This window comes from Haemorhous mexicanus, chromosome 9 (genome assembly GCF_027477595.1).
Source record: "Haemorhous mexicanus isolate bHaeMex1 chromosome 9, bHaeMex1.pri, whole genome shotgun sequence".
NCBI classification, from domain to species: Eukaryota; Metazoa; Chordata; class Aves; order Passeriformes; family Fringillidae; genus Haemorhous; species Haemorhous mexicanus.
Window position 1 is genome coordinate 5,604,637 of NC_082349.1, and position 19,053 is coordinate 5,623,689.

Below are 19,053 nucleotides of genomic sequence, written 5' to 3' on the forward strand. Positions count from 1 at the left end.
TTTTCTGGTTTTGTCTTGTGGCAGTTCTAAATTTGCCACTTTCACTTTATTGCCAGAACACTGCACTGCAAAGCATTCCAGCAGCTCACCTACTACATTAAACAAAAGATAAAAGTTCAGCTTGGCAGAACTTCTTTCCTTCTTACAAATATCAGAAAAGAAGTCTGTTTATTTTACTATGCTCACCTCTACAGAAGCAGAAATATGTAGAAAAAAAAAATACCGAGGCCTAAATCTCTCTCCAGACAAGTCTGTTACACAGAGCTGTTCAGGGCAACATATGACATTTGACTAGAAAAATTACATGCAGACACACATCAAACTATAACAACAGTTTAATGCATCTTTTTTAATATACAAAAGTCCCACCCCAATTATTCAAACATTAACAACTGATCCACTCGATACAAAACCAATTAATGCAGGAAAAACAGTAGAGGAATATGCCATTCATTTTTAATTAAAGATTATCATTGGATGGATTTGAATAATTATTATTGTAACTGGTGTTTTGTTCTGGGCAAATCTCTCCACACCTTGGCTATGCCACAGTGCACTTCCAGTACACACTTCTGTCTACAGGAGCCCTTTACAAACAAACAGTACTGCTCAGTTTCAGCTGTCCTGAGTTAAACAACACTGAAATCATGTATAAATCATCAAGGACATCCAAAATGTCAGATGTGAAGCCCGTGTGACAAGAGGTGATCCCAAATGACTTGTCCCCAACCTACACAGCAGGTGCCTTAGAGGACCCAGAAACAATGTGGAGGCACCAGGCCTTTCACCACATTCCTGCTGTGTCCTTCCAGACAGCACCCCTCCTTCCCTCCCCTGCTCAATCATGTTCCTAGGCAGCCAAGTGCATCAGCAACCCAGGCTGTCTTCTCATCCTCTCTCACAGAGTCTTCAGGCTCCACATCACTGAACTCTTCTGAAACATTGAGAACCAGATTTCCTTTGTAGCAAACTGATACAAACAACATCTTTGTGACTACTGTCATGAACATGAAAATGCTGCAGAGTGCACATGGCTCAGAGATCATGGTCTGGGAGCCAGGTAACCTCAGCAGAGGAACAAATTCAGAGTCATAATCATTTGTTGCTTCCACTGAAAAACCTTTTAGGAACATGGGCTTTGTAGTGCTTGGGAGGCAGAGCTGTGAGCCTGGTAGCTCGAACATCGATCATGAAGTCAAGCAGGAGACTAATCCCCTTCTGGCTGTTGTGACTGCTCAGTGATTAAGTGTCACTCTACTCTCATTAACTAACACTCAAAAATGGAAACATTGCTGCCTGCTCTCAGCTCTTCTCCAGCCCATTTATTGTCTGTAATATACAGACTGGTCTCTTCTTGTTTATTCTGGGGAAGAAGGTGGTTGGCCACATTCATGAACCACCCCAGAATCCTCACTGTCAGCTTCAGTGGCTAAAATGAAGAACAGAAAAATGTCAGAGTTAAACGCATACAAAGAAGCAGAAACCCCAAACCCTTTGTTTCAGTTCTTGTTGCACCTGGAATCAATCACATTTTCACATTTGAAGCTGCACTGGAATAGAAGTATGAGGCAGACACTTCTGCCCACTTACCCACAGTGAACCTAAGCAAAGCCTTTTTAACACTCCTGTGAATTCTCAAAGGCCTCAACAGACTGATTCATAATCCATTTTCAAATCCAACTAGGGATTTTTATTTTATAACATATTTACTTGGCAATTTGCATTAAAAACTCCCTCATCTCTTCACAGGCAACCTGGGTTTTGGTTTTCTGTGGCTTGCTCTTTTAGAAAGCCAACCATTTGCAACTAGAGTCTACCATCAGATGCTGTACTGGCTGTTTTACTGGACATATCTTGTGTTTATTTTGTCAAATCTCTGTAACATGACCAGTCAATACTGCATGGAATTGTGTAACAACATGTGTATACTTCACACCACCCCTGTAAACTGAACTGGCCTCATTAACTCAAATCTTTCTGGAAGCATCTTCTACCCTAGGCTTACTTCAGGTAAGCCTTGGAGGTTTTCATTTTTTGTTTTTATCTGCAATTTCCTTCCAGGCAGAGATCACAGATACTTCTAACCAGCTGTCACCCTGCTAGGGCTTTCTAGACCCATCTTCCTGCAACAGTTTTGCCAGAAAGCCCATTTCACCTCAGTTCTGGAGGTTTCTGGAGAAAGGATGTCCCCAAGTTTAACTGCAGGTTTTAGTCAGTTCCATTTTGGAAAAAAAAAAAAAAAAAAAGACATTATGCAATCCTAACACATCCTTATGCATTACACATTACAGCTTTTCTCTTTTTTCAAGCATCTTGAATTCCAGAAAGAATTTATTAGTTTCACTCTTCCCTTTACATCTGCATCTTCTGCTGCCAGGCTATTTTGTATGACCTCATGCAGAATTATTCCCCCTCACTGGGTTACAATTGCAAATTCCTACATATCCTGGAGCACAAATGCTATGCAGTAGAATTAATTTCTACTTTCTCCATAGCACTAAGGAAACTGGATTGTTCTCTGAGCAACACAATCCATGATGCATTGTTTCCTATGGCGCTGTGCCTGGGCTGTGATTTCCCTGGGGTGTGTTAAGGGCTGAGGTCATTAGATGGCATTTGGCTCCCTGGGGGAGACTGCTGTACTGCTGTTTCTTCTCCACTTGGCTGTTTTCATCAGTTTTTGGCCAGTCCAACTTCACTCTACCAATGCAGGACTGGATTTCCCCTGTTTCCCTCAGGCACTGTTGTAACTTCACCATGTCCCCCATGTTTGTGTGCTACTCCCAGTTCCTTCCCTTCCCTCAGAGTCCAACAGAAAAGCTACAGCTCCCGACATGTTCTCTGCCACTGCAGCATCCCCCAGATTTTTGTCTCCTCCAAATCACAAAGCCCATTAATCCTCACACACATTTCCTGATTTGCAGGCTAGCCCTTGTTTTCCTCTCTCCCCCTCAAACTCAGCCCATATTACTTCACCTCCAGTGCACCAGTATCTCCTACATACTGTCTTTATCAGTATCTTAAAATAACGTCACATTTCTACAATGTCTATACACCCCCACCCTGCCATATTCTCCACCTTCCCCTTGTCCAGCACATCTCCTGCTTCCTTTTCTTTGGCTTTCCAGCCAGACAAGGAGCAGGGATACCCTGAGTGCTGGGGGGATGTGTCCCCACTGCTGGGCTGACTGGCAGGCACTTGGTTGGCCCAGGGACACACACCCCAGTCAGGGACTGAGTGCACAATGACAGCCAGCCCTACACCACAACGTGGCTGCAAGCAAAGGCTTCAGCGGGAGGCATCTGCTTCCCTTGCACATCCATAGTGTGCAGGCATGTGATCACAACAGATATGCTTGGCTGAAAATAGCTAACGGGTTGAAGAGTTATGAGAGGACTGACATTAACAGAAAATGAGGCTGCACGAGCCTTATGTTGTTGAGAAATTAGGCCAAAAAAACCCAACTTATATTTTGTCCCACATCACCACCATCTTTTCAGTTAAGATGAGATCATTCTACTTCTTTCTCTTCCCTCTTGATTTTTCAGTGGGTGATTATTGTAATATATTTCATAAACAGTTCGCTTAATGATTTTTTGTTCTCATGTTCAAGAAGAGAAAGAAAGTTATTTATCTGCATTTTTAAAAATTTAAAATTAAAAAAAAATTAAATAAAACTGGCTATTTACACATCCAGTATTAGTGGTTAATTCTCTGAGCAGCTCTACCCTCTTGTGGTCACAGCTTAGCTGCAGCCAAATGAAAAACTTGCTAATTTAATCACAAGTATGTCCACAAGTAGGCACAATACATGAAAGAGACCTAAAATAGAGGGGCATAAAGACTTAATCTATGGCAGAAATTTAAAATTTTGTGGGAATCAGAGATTCTGAAGATTCAATCTTTCTTTTCCAGCAATTAAAATCTAAGATTTTCATATGAGCAAGAAATTTCGTATTATTCATGGTGTTAGTCCGCATTATTTTTTAACAATTTGTCTAAACTGAAATACGACCAAATAATTTTTAAGATATGCTCTGCACACTAGCTATGTAGAGAAATATTTTCTTTTTGAGAATATCAACAGATAATTTTCTGGAATAGCTCTGAGTCCTGGGGCTTTTGACGTCTGCCTGAGACTGAGGTGCTTGTCAGCTGGAAAGGCCAAGCATGCCAGGCTGCCTTCCCTAGGTCAGCTCTTCCCAGAGCTCTACAGTCTGGCCCAGGAGTCAGGACTTCAGGCCTGGCTTCAATCACAGAGGTCAAAATTAGCTGGAATCAGGGTCTCTTGGGTTTCCATCTCTGTGGTTAGATATTGAAAGCAGGTTAACAGTGACTCTCTCTTACCATGCACTTCCTTGGTTGTTTCAGCCAGGATGTTCAGTGAAACTGGAGCTGGGATGTAATGAATCCCTGTCAGAAAGCCTGGTGGGATGAACTGATGCAGAGGAGTGTAGTATCCTTGAGGGAAATCTCCAGCTCCATCTGGAACCTGGGGAAACACATGAAGCAGATCACCTTCCATCTAAAGACTCTCTCCAGGATACACCTGCATTATCAGACCATTTCTGGGTTTCTGTCCATATGCTGCCATGTCAGTGCACATACTGGCATGTGGAAAGCCTGTGCACAGGGTAATATGCTGCAACTGAGGAGCAAGAACTTCTCAGACTATGTCAGAGCAAAACTGACCCTTTTAAGTCCTTGTCACCTGGAGTAGTTGGTTTAAACCAGGAGCAGCCATCTTCTTTCTCAGTAACCCCTAAAACGTGACAGGGAATTTCTATACAAGCATAACAGATCTATTTTGTTTATTGTCTTGAGGCAGATCACTCTACCTTAACATCAACTGATAAATTGCACTAAAAGCAGGTCAGATTATTAATGTTTTCTTCAGTGCAATGTATCAAAATGCTATGAAGTAACTGATAAGGAAAATGACTCTTCATGGTTACTTCAACAGAGAGAAGGCAGTAAAATAAAGCAGTATTAGCACTGGTAATTAAAAGCATGCTACTCACTGATACAGTGGTTGCATTCCCCGGCATGTAGTTGCTAGGAATGTGTCGGAATCCTCTCTGAAGTGATATCCCTGGAGGTGATGGAGCTTCCCCACTGCTTGACTCATTGATGGCAAATCCCAGGGAAAGTGGGTGGTAAGGATATACCCCAGAACACCCCGGGTACACTTTTGGGATTTCTCTCTCCAGGTTTTCTGGGTTGACAGTGTATTCTGGAGGAAAAGCAGGGTGAGCTAGGGAACAATGAGAAAAGAACAAATAAAATTATTCATGTAATTTTATGGAGTTAAGTAGAAGTAGCTGCAGGAACTTTCCTGTCTTGTGCACTGTGAAGTTTATCCTTAGTAAAACACTGGCTGCAGAATCTTACTCTTTCAGTACATCAACAAGAGCAAAACAACCTACCTTAACTTTTGACTCTAGTGGTACTTAAAACAAAATTCCACAGAAATAGCAGAGTTCTAACTTTCTAGCATTCTAATAATGCAGTCCGATCTGTCACTTCTTATGTTAATTTACAGCACACTCAGTTTTAGGGTCATACACAAACAAATCAGAAGCAGAAATTAGTTACTTCACTTTTTATCTTGCATCTTGAATCTTATGAAATGCCTCTCTGATATTTTAGGAAAAAGAGTAGCTGCTTGAATGTAAATAGGGTCCTTCTTGTCTGCCCCATTCTCTGATTGGCAGAGAAGGTAATGAATTTCCTGTGAAAGATTTACTTCTGGAGTACTATAATTTGTGCCTAATCTTTTTTTGAAGTTGGTCAGCAGGTTAGAAATGTTAAGGGAAGGACTGACAGACATCTGTATCACTACTGTCATCTATAAACATACTTTTATTCCAAAACAAAGCTAAAAAGGTTAAGTTATTGACAGTATTCTCTGGAGTCTGCAGATGTCCAAAATAAGTCTTCTCAGAACAACGTTTTGTCTTACAGGCTGCCAACTCTCCAGAGGCTCAGATTCATGACTACTGCCATCAGTAAGAATTTCTGCAACATTCTTATAGTAATAGAATGGAGTTACTATAATAAATTAGACAAGTCACATTAAAGACTCTATTAAAGGAAGCCATTTAAGAGATGACAGACCATACAACTGCTCCACCTGAGAAGTTTATGCCCTGCTCTTAAATACCAAATGCACTTTTATATCAAGTCATCCCAACCAAATTTAGTCTTTGCTACAGGTATGAATTAAAGCAAAAAGGTCTTTTTCTTTTAGTGCTACCATGAAATGCTAGCTACAGACAGCTGCAGCAGTACCTTAGCTATTTACATGCTATCGCTGAGCTTTTTAGCATTTTTGTTGCTGGAAGTTTGTGCCTGTGAGATTATAAACACTGTGACAGCACGCAGAGAAACAAGCGGAGCAGATCCAGTTTTGTTGGACTCCCAGATTAATTTCCCTCTCAGTGGAAAACCACTTTGCCTAAGCTTCGAGCTCGCAAGGGACGGCGAGGCCGAGCACGTTGTTCCCGCGCCGCGCTGCGATCTGCCAGGGACGGGATGAGGCTGCAGAAGCCACATGCCAGCCCAGTGCCCTCCGGGGAAGGAGAGTGGGACAGAATGCAGGAGCAGCTCTCCGGGCAGCCGGAGCCTCAGGAATCCCCGAAAAGCACAAGTGGCGCCTTTGACAGGGTACAGAGAACAGAGGGAGATGCTGGGAGGAGGCTCTGGGGCAGGTCCTTACCGTCGTCCCTGAAGGGCGGTGGCGGTGGCGCCCAGCATGCCGTGCCCTTGCCGCCGCTGTCGGGCTGGGCGCCCTTCTTCCTCTCGTGGCTGCAGTGCTCCGGGGCCCTGTCCTCCCGGGCAGCCGCCCCACGGCCCTCGCCCGACGGAACGGGCTCCGCGCCCGCCACGGCCGGCGACTCCGTCTCCTGCTGCCTCAGCGCCTTCTGGGCTGCCATGATCTTCTGCCGCTCGGTGATGAGCGAGCACTTCTCGCACAGGCACAGCTTCCAGCGGCAGTGCCCGGCGTGGCCCTTGACGGGCACTACGAAGCCGTGGTTGCGGCAGCGGGAGCACTTGGGCGCCCGCAGTGCCTTCGCCGTGGCCTCGGCCGCCTCCATGGCACCGCAGCGACCGCCCGGACCCCTCGTCAGGCCCTCCCCGTTCTCTGGGCTTTTATATGGGACAGGGGTGCTGCCCGTCATGTAACAACCCGGGCCGGCGGGCAGGAGAGCCCATGGCAGCGGGTGGGGAGCGCCCTGGGCCCCGCGGCCTCCCTACCCTGCGCCAGGCACGGCTCCCCCGGGCACCCCCTGCGGCCTTTGGTGCGGGCGGGAGCCGCGCCCAGCCATGGGGGGCTGAGCCTGCAGGAGCTGCGGGGGGCGCGGGCCCCACGGGTGGGTACCTCGCTCTGTGCTGGTGCCCGCGGGGGTGGGGGGTTTGGATGGACCTGGTGTGCACGGACGGGAATGCGCTGTCCCTTACGGTAGTGCCCTAAAAGATAATTTTCCCTTTTGGCACTTTAACATCTGCATCCACTTTCATACTCCTCATGCATTCGGTTTTAATATGCACGTCCCGTTTTGTTTCCAATTTGCAACATGCTTCTCTTGATGAGGAGTAGTGACTGCCTCAGCAGAAAAAGAACACTTTCATCATTCTGTTTTTCAGAAGAAGCCACTAAGATGAAGGTGGAAAGCATATGTCATTCCAAAGACCTGTTTCCTTGTCTCAGAATTCCTTATTCTCTGGAAACAAAAGCAGGCTTATGGTTAGAAATACAGGAATGCTCCAGTTCTAGTATTGCTTTGAAAGCACTTGTTATTTGTTACTGCTGGTAGCAGCAAACCCATGGTTTACACAGTAGCCCATTTCAGGAGAAAACTCCCCGCTTTGCAACGTAAGGCACAAAGCTGCTGAATTTTCTCACCTATACAACAGCAGCTGTTTTAAAATCTTAAAGTGGCTATAGCTTCTATGCTAAAGAGAACACGATAAAAATTAATCACCAAGTAGTAGTGAAGCTTTCTACTAAGTTTCAAGAGAACCAGGTAGCATCTATCTGCTTGCTCTGAAACAATTCTAACTGCAATGGAGTTTGTTTCACAAACCTGGCCGAAGAAAACTTCCCTTGGTGCAAAGAATCCTGGAAAATCTTTGTGCAGCCTTCAACACCTTGGGGGGTGAGGCCCCAGCAGAGCAGGCCCGTTAGGGATTTGGCAACAGTGTGGTTTGGCAACAAGTCTTTTTTGCAGTGAGCAGCCAGCCCTGTGCCCGCCAAAGCTCAGAAGAGATTTCAGGCTTCCCACTTTGCAAAAGACCCAGTAGGATTTTGCACCTAAGTCCCGCAGATTTCCAGTAGGATTTTGCCAAGGCCTTGATCTTCCCATATTCATTCTAAATATTGACTCTGTATTACATATAGACAGATAAAATATTCCTAATTTTATGCTCCATATTTTTACTGAATGCTCAGGTAGTGCTGATTTAGCTGTAGAATGAAGGAGGATGGATGACACATTTTAAAAGAACTGTAATTATATCTTTTCATAGAAACCCAATCTGTGTTCCTTTGGATACATGAGCAGAGGGGGAGAAAGGTAGGCTACATGTATTTTCCCCAGTAATTTTCTATTCTGAGTCACATAATACTATTCTTCAAGACATTTACTCAAATACACAGAAATGTATCTCTTCTCTTTCTAAAATGGCGTACCAGCCATGGGCTGTACCAGTTTCTTCCCTAATTAAACCATATCTTTCAAAGTCATGTGGATTTTTCTTTTGAACAACTTTCACCTAAACATTCAAGATTTATTATACTCTCCCTATAGCTTGTTTCAAACATAACTAGACTTGCTTTTTGTAGAAAAGTGAAAATTTTACTTTGCTTGTGAGGTAAATCCTTATTTCTGCAGGCAGTTCAGAAAATTCTGTCACTCCAATCCTGTTATGTTTTTGTATATATATTTGAGTTAGCCTAATCACACACTGTAAGAAGACCATAACAGAGAAGATAGAACAATTTCTAAATACATTTTTGGAATGAAGTGTAGATTTGTATGTGGATGCAGCTTCATGTCTATAATAATTTTCTTCTTTGTTCATATTTGAAAGAAAATGAGGCCCAATAAAGACTCTTCAGAACTTAGTTTTCTCCAGCATTTAATATAACATATGGTGTGAGCAGAACATAAAGGGTGTAAGGAATTGTATATTAAAGTAACATTTATAAGAATTATTATCTTGCCAAAATGAAAGGAAGGCAACCTGCTGACTTTATGCTATTGAAATAAATAGCAATAATATCTCTACTCCTTTCCAACTTCTGAATCATATAAAGTATGTGGTTTTGGTGTGCAGTTTGCTTTGTACATGAGACAGTGAGGAAAAGAAATGACTTAGCTAAAAGGGAACAAATCAAAAGACTGTCATAAAAGCGAATAGCAGAAAATTGGGGTTTGGGTTTTTTTCCTCCTTCTCAGACTTTCCAGCTAATATTCATACACTGAATGTTTTTTGGCAGGAAAATTGTTCTGTCGCAAGAAAATTGTTCTGACATTTCGGAGAGCAACAGCAACTTAATCAAGAAATCTGTTCAGTCTGAGATCTCCATTAATAAATATTTCCACACTTGGTCAAAATACATTTTCTTATACATAAAAAATCAAGAGTATCATTCACATTTTTAAGTCATCACATCTGAAGTTACAATCCTTAATTCAAAAATTACCTTTCAATCTTTGTAGTTTGGAAGTATCCATTATGGACTGTCTTAAGTTATTTTATAAAAATTGATATAGTAGTACTACTATCAGGTCTTCTCCATTATAACTGTGCAGAACTCTATTTACAGCTCAGCCAGGGCATAATCAACATGTGGAGATATAGCTGCAGAGGCAGAACTGCCCAAGAAGAACTCTCACCTTCACCTGTCCCAGAATATAATTTTAGGAAGTAGCATATTTAGCATCCTCATAGTTAGAAGCTCCTTATAAAAAATATGAAAGAGTTTCAGACGTGCTCTGGCTGACCTGTGGTACCAAATCCCCTCTTGCTGCTGAGCTCACAGCAGCACACATTCATCAGTGCTGCCTGCCACAGACCTGCAGGGCTCAGCTCTCTGCTGACAAGCTCACGAGGTTGTCTGATCTTGCCCAAAACAAGCCTGGATGACAATGAATAAACTTCTTCCAGGCACTTCTGTACACTGTATATTCCACTTTTCTAATCAGGGTGAAATTGTACTGTAGTAAACTTTTTTTTTAATGTGAGGGAAAGTGCAGCATAGAAACGGTGCAATATGATTATAATCTAACTACCTTAAAATTTGAAATGGCTGAAATGTGTTTGGGTTAAACCTTTTTTAAATCTGGTTGCAGTTAAGTTCTTTAAATTGAAATAAACAGATTTAACTTTTTAATTCTATTTCAGTATCAATTCCTTTATTTTAAAATGTTGTCTTCTGTAGTGCAAGCAGGAATTCTATGGAGGTGTGTGGGGTTTTATTGCTGTAGTATTTAAAACAGTTTTAACCAGAGCACCATTAGATGTTGACTTTCATCTGCTGTATCAAAAAGGTGAAACTCTATGCTGTGATCAGAGAAAATTGGATGGAGTTTGTACATATTTTAAAGTCTTAAAAATGTATCAAAGTTATATAAGCACTTCTGGTTTCTTTAACAAACACAACTAAAATAAATCTTGAGTACTTAAAATTGAGCATATTTTTAACATATAACAGTTCTTAAATATTAATAGCAGAGACTTTATTAATAACACTGCTGTTTGTTTATTGTAACAAGATCTTTATTTAAGAGAAAAGAAATAGTGATTAAACTGGAAACTCTGTGATCTGGCTATTTCATGAGTTTCAGAAGGGTGGGGTGGACCTGGAGAGAAATGAACACCAGCAAGGAAACCAAACACATAGCAGTTCTTATTCTGCATCAATAGACCTCTCATTTAAGCAGGAAATAAAATGCGTTCAGGGGGAAAGAGTAAGACAGACATAAATACACATGCACACACACAGGTGCTTTCCCCAAATAAATGATAGAGTATTTAAAGATCCCTATCTAGAAAAAAAATAGATCCATGGTAAAAAACTTCTGTGGGAGATGTTCAGTCAGTTTGCAATAAATAAAGACCACTGTATCATCACAGCCCAATTGTTTGTTTATTTTCCATGTCTAAGAAAATAATTATCCCTTCAGAAGAAATCTTTTGTTTCTATAGAAGGTCACCTTTGTAGGCATTAATAGGAAAAAGAGTAACTGAAAACCCAAGGGATAGTCCACTCTGATAGTGCTATGGCAGCTGCAGGGGTGCCTTAGTTACAGCACTATTTTACTTCAGTAAGCTCCCAAATTTAGTGAGTTTTACACTGGATAGCACTCAGCTTGTCAATCAGTCTTCTGCCTAGAGAAATAAACACATTTCTAATCCAGAGTCCTCATTCTCCTTCCCCTCAGCTATAGTTCTTGTCATATTATCTTAGACACAAAGAACAGAAAATCACATTTGAATTCTCCCAAACAGCAAAAAAAGGATTTCATGCAGAAACAGTCACGCTCTCCACAGTAAGTAGGTGGCCTGGTTAGAGTCATCTTTGCTTAGCACCTATTTTGTGCTGAAATTGTCATATTACCTTGTCAGCAAGCCTAAAGCAATGCTAATGGATGGATAAGGCAGGAGACAGCTGAAAGACCACTACAAACATCAAGTGTACTTGCTGTGGGCAGGATTCCATTTGTGATTGTCAACATTGGTACATATCCCACATTTTCTAAATGCATTTCTCCACCTCACATCTGAATTAGATTTCAGAGTATCTGAAGTAACTTAAACAATGCAAAATAAATAAAACCATCTGTTTGCCATAATTTCTTCCTCTTCAGCCTGGACCTTTCACAGATACTTCAGTGAAGCCAATAAAAATGAAATTACCAAATAGTAGTTACTTACCAGCAAAGAATGAGAGACTATCATCAAAATGTTTAGCTTGGAGACAGAACAGACAAGAATAGTGATGATTAATCTCTGGCATGCCTGCTAAAATTGATTTCTGGTATTCACATCAATAGAATGTGGTCTTTGGGGATGATTCTGGGAATTGATAGACTCCCAGTGAGATGATAAAGCTTCTTGCTGGCTCCTTAAACCTGTATGTCAGAGAGAAACTGATTTGTAGTGGAGAAGAGAATGCAAGCACCAACAGTGATGAATTTGCATTAGCTCATTCCAGCCAGGTATTCTGAAGGATGCTGTTTAAGAAGCATTCCTTCTCTTTGTTATTTCCACAATTTTTTTTCTATGGACAATGACAAGATATCTTTCCAATTTAATATAATCTTGTAGATTATACAGTGAACGTACACACATTGGAGATACATTTTCACAGGAGAGGACTTTTGCAAATATGAACATAAAAAGTTAAGTTGAAAGGATGCCTGCCTGTCTCCAAACTGAAGGAGTAAAGCTCTCCTGCCCTGACAGACTTATGTCTTTGCTGTGTTAAGAAAACTTGCATTTTTGTCTTTCCAACATGAAATGTGTTGGTGAGCTACCTCAGCTGGCTCCTGGGACTTGAAAGTCTACTAACACAATGTAGAAAGTAAACAGGAAATAAAATCAATGCATCGATAAGACATCATCCTCTTTTCTAACTCCTTGATCCGACAAATTAAAAAAGTCCACTTATTCAACAGAGGACTGCAAATCAACTGTGGCAGAAGAGATTGTGGACAAAGAAGACATGAAAGTAGCAGACAGCTGACCAGCAGCTTTGACAGATATAATGATAAGCATGCACAGGTGTGAAGCCATACTAAAGCATTTTCACTGCAGAAACAAGAGGGAAACCGAAGAAGCACATTTCCTTGGCATTTCATCCTTTGCCATCACAAAATCAGACTATCTTTCATCACAATAAATGAAAATATTTGCAAGATTAGCTATTATGAAGCATAGAAATAACAGAATCCGACAATAGGTTGTTAGCAGTATTTCCTTTGAATCTAAATCAAACTTGATTTTAAGTCAGGAAAGTTTAGTTTGATCAACTCCAGAAAACAAATAGAAAAAGACACCAAATCATCTTTTCAGTTTCCCTGGAGCTATGGGACCCAACTGTCACAAAAGGTTGCCTCTAGCTGCAGGCTTGTGCTGTTGGAAAGATTGACCTCCACAGCAGTGGCTGCTGCAGGCAGACCCTTGTTGAGCTCTTCCCTGGGCTGCAGCCTGATCCCCTGGGCGATTGCTCGGTTCGCAGCCCTGGCAAGGGAAGGGAAGGGGAAGGGGAAGGGGAAGGGGAAGGGGAAGGGGAAGGGGAAGGGGAAGGGGAAGGGGAAGGGGAAGGGGAAGGGGAAGGGGAAGGGGAAGGGGAAGGGGAAAGGGAAAGGGAAAGGAAGGGAAGGGCCCTGCAGCAGAACATGTGGCTTTCACCCATGCAGAGCACAGCTGAGAGGAACCTCTCAGACCTCTCCCGTGCATGTGAAATAACAGGAAATACAAAGCCAGCAGTGGTCTGAAGTCATAGTACCTGATGGTTGATGATGAGTAATGATCCTGGTTAATGACCCCTAGCTTTGGCAGACCAGCAGCAGTTGTCTCTTTCTAGATGTGTATTGTCGTCTTTAAAATACCAGTACCAGCGAACACACACACTTTTATTTGAAATTAAATACTGCAGGGTGGAAGTCTTATCAAAATCATACATTTAAGCTGAGGACAGGAGGTGCATTTCTTGCAGGAGTGGTATGCCTGCTTTGTCATGCCAGGGCAATAACCCCGGGACAGTGAGTGGATTTCATGCACAGTGTCCCAGCTCTATCCTCAGCCTCCACCACCACAAATGTCCTTATTCCCAAGGCTCAGTTTCTGTCAAGGCAGTTTGAGCCCACAGATTTCACACTCTAATCAGTTTGCACACAGCAGGACTGTTGTCTTAAGGTTTATTAGATTCCCTTAACATATGATGCCTGTTTTCCCTGGATAATGAATCTGAAAATGTTGATCTGGAACACCCCATTTTTCAATATTATAGTAAACTTCCTCACATATTTAATGTAAGATTTATCTTTCAATATTTAATGGAATGAAAGCACTAACATGAATACACGTAATAAAGTGAATTAATACATTCACATAAAGATGTGTTCCCGAACAAAGTGTGTATCTACAAAGTTTATTGAAATTGCATATTAACAATATTTATATTTTATTTTAGCATTCTTTGCCTCATAACTCATACAAAACCAAACAAGTTTGGTATTCTCGAGCACACTGTATTCTTAAATTTGAAATGTTCATGATAGTGACTCTTATTTGCAGTTGGCAGAAATGTTCACAGAATATTTACGGGCAGGCATCCAAAGGTTTCCTGCTCTTTAATAGAAAATCTATATATGCCTGCACTGTACAAATCTGTACTGCATTTTAAATTATTAACCAGGGATAGAAGAGTAGATGTAATATATGCACCAATTAGACATAATATCTATCTTTACAAAGGCACAGGTTAAGAAAAATAATTTTCTTTAATAAATAAGACATCATACTAAAATAAAATATTTGTGTCCATTCTTAATTCAGACAAGCCTCAGCTGGTACACAGATCTTAATCTTCCATTTTCCCAAGTGTTTTTTGTTAAGTGTTACCCTTTTAGAAACAAATTGTTAAAAAGCAAATAAAAACATCATTATCTGTAGGAAATCTTATCTAAATGAGTTTTGCTTGCTGTAAAAAGTAGAGATTACCATGAATATTTGTGTTGAGGTAGTAAATAAAGTGTAATGTGGATCTTAAGGGAAAATAATTAGGTATCCATCCTCTCAAAATTACATATTTTAGTGTTGATTATTGGCCACATTATCATGACATTGATCTATCCAGCAGTCTTGTGATTCAAAATGGTGAACTGGTGAATATTATAGATTTTTAATGCCTTGATAATAAGTCTGGGGAAAGAAGATGACTTATCTTCATTATCTCAGTAAGAGAAGCTTTCCCATTTTTACAGCACACTTCCACCTAGCACTCCAACACAGAGAATAAAAATAAATGTTTGACGTGAGATTTCAGGAATGCCTTGTACAGTTGTATTCATATTTTCATATAGCTATTAGCAATACAAAACCTAAAATATTTTAAGATTTTGTTCAGCTTTGCCACAGATGTCTTCACAGCAGTGACTTACAGGTAGCCTCTGTTCAACTAATGGATCTGTTCCATGTTTGGTTTCCAAGTGTAGAGCTCCTGCTATTGGTTTTTCATACATATATTATATGCTTTTAAATTTCATTCCATTTCTGTTATTCCAGTTGTCACAAAATCTATTTCTTTCCTGTTTGAGCCTTTAATCCTATTCTCTGGTAGTAATATCTCTCAGTGTTTGCTTTCTGCAGAATTTCATTAGCATACTTTTTGGTGGCAATCATTATTGCAAATATTAAATAAGGCAGATTCCAGTATTGATCTTTCAAGAATTACAATAAAATCCTCCCCTGAGAAAACAATTCCTCTTCTAGCACAACCAAGGGCTTTTCCAGCTTTAGCATTTTATTCACAACTTTCTTTGCAGAAGCCTGATAGATCTTATCTGCATCACTTTCTGCTGATTAAAGCAATGGTTTTAATCAACAGAGATACATTCACTCAACCTGCTTCACCTTTGGTAAACTTGGCTTGCATTTTGTCCCATTTTCCATGTCTTTTCTACTCACATGGAAGATTTTCTTGAAGGAAAAACCTTCTAAATCCTTGAATATTGTTGAGGTCACTCTAATGTTTTGCGGTTATACATTTTTCCCCTTTCTGAAATCCTGGCCAGAGGTTTGCTTTTCAGCAGTGCTCTGCTACCAGTCAGCAGCTTTATGAAAAATTCTTGCTGCTGGACATGCAATTTAATGTGCCAGTTCTTTCAGAATCCAGGGACAGAGATTATCCTGTCCTTCCAATTTTGGTGCTTTAAGTTCTTTTTTTTTTTTACCTCACATATAATAATTTCCACTTCGATATACACATTTACATGTTACATTTACATGTTACTTTTTTTTTTTTTTGTAGATAGTTTTATCTTTAATTGCAAAGTCCCTGACAGAGAAATTCTTACTAGGATTTATTTTCATAATAAAGATCCTTTGATAAATTACAGTTCTATGTAATTTATCAAAGGATAAATTCTATCAAATTATAAAGTTCTATGTGAATTATTAGGGCTTTGCCAAAACAAATTAAAACCCCATCGTTTTAGGATTTGTGGGGTTTTTTTACAACCAATTTGATATATAAACTTTACTGTGAAAAGAAAAAAACAGTTACACATACATGTGTGTTATACATATAATAGTTCTGTGGCAATGTCACTACTATCAGATCATGCACTATTTAGAATATAAATGCATCTGAAAATAACTTGATTTGTGAAATGCAAATGGCAGAACTGAACAGGAAACACTGCAATTAAATGACTTGCAGGATTAAGGAATTAATTCTGTTGTCAGAATATTTAATTCAGGAGCCTGCACTGCATCCCTCCAAGCTCCACAGGACAGAGTAGGGGTTTTTTGGGAATTACAAAACCTCACAGATGTACAGAGTTTACTTACTCTATACTTAATAACAGGGAAATAAGGAGAAATTGCAAGACTGTGTACCTGGCAGAAAACTACACACAGGTTTCAAAGTTATTCATTTTCTTGGTTTGAACTCTGGGCAATTGTAGATGAAAAATGACAAAGCAAAGTGTCTCCCTTTTACACTGGTTTCCATGATGACAGTGGGGAAAAGCACGAGAACAAAATGATGAAGAACAGAGTATGGGGTGAAGGAAGACAGACTGATAATGGAGTAAATTAAAATAATTTAGAAAGAAAAAGTGCATCTGAGGAAAAAAGTTAAAGACAGGGCAGAAAAAAAAATGGAGGCTATTTACAGAATGTACAGAATGAAGTGAAAATGAGAGCTATTGTGCTCAGGGTTTTCAGCCTGATTTAGATCAGTAGATGACTAATAGAAAAGAAAATTTATTTGGGAACCTGCAGGAGGAGTGAGTTGATATTTTTAATTTCTTTATCTCATAAGAAGACTTCCAGAATATAGGAATAGATTGTTAATTAAATACATAAAAATAAAGGAGAAAAGGAAACAATAGACTTGTTACTTAAAAAGAGCTCCCCTGTCTAGCTGGCAATCAGCAATGAAATATTGTAAAACAGTTCTGGTGCTGTGGATATGCAGTTTAGGCAGTGTTAAACCAGAAGAAAGGAGAAACTGGTTGAAATTTATCTCTTTTCAGTAAAGACTATTGAAAACAAAAATTATTAAAGACAAAATCTGACCTCCTGTATGATCATTTTAGACTGACATAATACAGAAGAGTCAGCTCTTACTTCTCAGTAGAATTTAAAAAGCTCTACTAAATTTAATGAAATTGCACTAAATTGATACCAGTACTGTCAAGAGAAAAAAAAAAAAAAAAAAAAAAAAAAAGAACAGCAAAAAAAAAAAAAAAAAAAAAAACCAAAAACCAAAGCCAAAAACCAAACCAAAACAACTGATGAAAGAATCATACGAGTGTGTATTTCCAGCGGGGCAGAGTCTGGCTCACAGATGTCCATGTGCAGGCAGACGGTGTTTGTATGTAATGCATGTACAGACAGGCAGAAATAGTGACTGCTGAAAGCATCATTTCTGAGAGGACTTAGAAGGAGAGCTTCAGTATATGCTAAATTTTTTGCTTTTGTAAACTTTGGTGCTTTACTAAATCTTTTCATGTACCAGAGTGACTTGACTGCAAAGACAAGGAACATCCTCAATTGAGGCATTTTCCAAAAGAAAAAAAGGTTCTATGTAAACATGGAAGTTGGGCACAGATTATGTGCAAATTTTAGTCAAAATCCTGGGGAGAGAATTAAAAGGGGCAGTTGACCCCCCCAAATTCAGCCCCTCAAACTCACCGGGGGCAAGCAGAGCTCCTGCAGTTCATGTTGCCCCTTTGAGGCCTGGGTGCCCTCACTACTGATTGTTCTTTGTGTCTGAACAATGGAAGCCTGGGTCCAACAAATGCAGGAGTTCCAGTTAAAGAACGTGGCACTGCAGCAGCAGCAAACTCTGCCTTGATCTCCCTCACGGAGCCCTTTCCCTCCCTGCAGCGCGGCCGCCATTTTGGTGTGCAAATGTGTGAGGGCAGAGCACTCTCCCCTCATGGCCTTCAGCTGAGCCTCTCTGGCTCTAGGGCTGGTGTGCCCCTCAGGGCAAGGCGAGGGACATTTTAATGGCAGTTTTCATGTTCCTATGCACATTGGGGTTGCTCAGGGGTCCCTACACACCTGCCAGCCCAGGTTCCTCAGCAGGACCCTCCCTGCACCTCAGGAGAGGCTGAGGTGGGAAAAAGAGCACGGTCACCTCAGGGGAAAAATGGCTGTGTGTGGCACCCCTGGAAGGGAAAAACACCCCAGAAGAGAGGAAGAAATAGAAAAAGAGACGCAAAATATGGATTAGCTAAAGTGGGCATTGCATTCCTTCCACAAAGGAAGCACGAACCCATCTTTCAAGGAGGTGCTGCGCCAGGAGAAGCACAACATGGCCACCCGGTGAGAGGAGCACTGCCACCAGCCTGGCGGATGGTGCAGGGCAGCAGTGCCCAGGAGATGCAGGCCCAAGCTGAGAGGATCCCAGCCCTCAGGAGAAGAAGCCACCGAGGAAAAGGTTAGTTTTTTAACTGTGTTTCTTTCTTCTGGCTCTTCTGGCATTGTGAGGGTTCTTGGCTGCAGCCACCATCATGGCGCCTGCTGTTTTTGTAGTGCCTGGGCAACAGTACGTGGCTATGGTGGCTCATTTACCACAGCTCAGGGGCAAAAATGAGAGGGGGAGAGGGAACCAGGCTAAACCTGGGTGGTTACATTCTCTCAAAAAATAAGTCTCCTGAAGCCCTCAGCTCCTCAGCCCATCCTTGAGCAAGGAGATTTCTTCAGCCTCCTTAGCCCTGGCAGAGTTGTTCTGTGCTGTGGTTATAAACTCTTTTGAGGATGAAAGGGCAGGGGCAGGAGGGCAGGCTACCAGCCCCTGGCAT

The 19,053-nt window shown here is 41.1% G+C and overlaps 1 protein-coding gene across 1 annotated transcript; it reads right to left on the reverse strand.

The window, feature by feature from the left end:
- Nucleotides 1-1,358: 1,358 nt before the first annotated feature.
- DMRTB1 (DMRT like family B with proline rich C-terminal 1) lies at nt 1,359-7,098 on the reverse strand. Its single transcript, XM_059853492.1, has 4 exons — nt 6,720-7,098; nt 5,023-5,255; nt 4,349-4,493; nt 1,359-1,429 (listed from the first exon to the last, which is right to left on the reverse strand). Exons 1-4 carry the CDS (start codon nt 7,096-7,098, stop codon nt 1,359-1,361), a joined length of 828 nt encoding a protein of 275 aa, XP_059709475.1.
- Between the last annotated feature and the right edge of the window lie 11,955 nt (nt 7,099-19,053).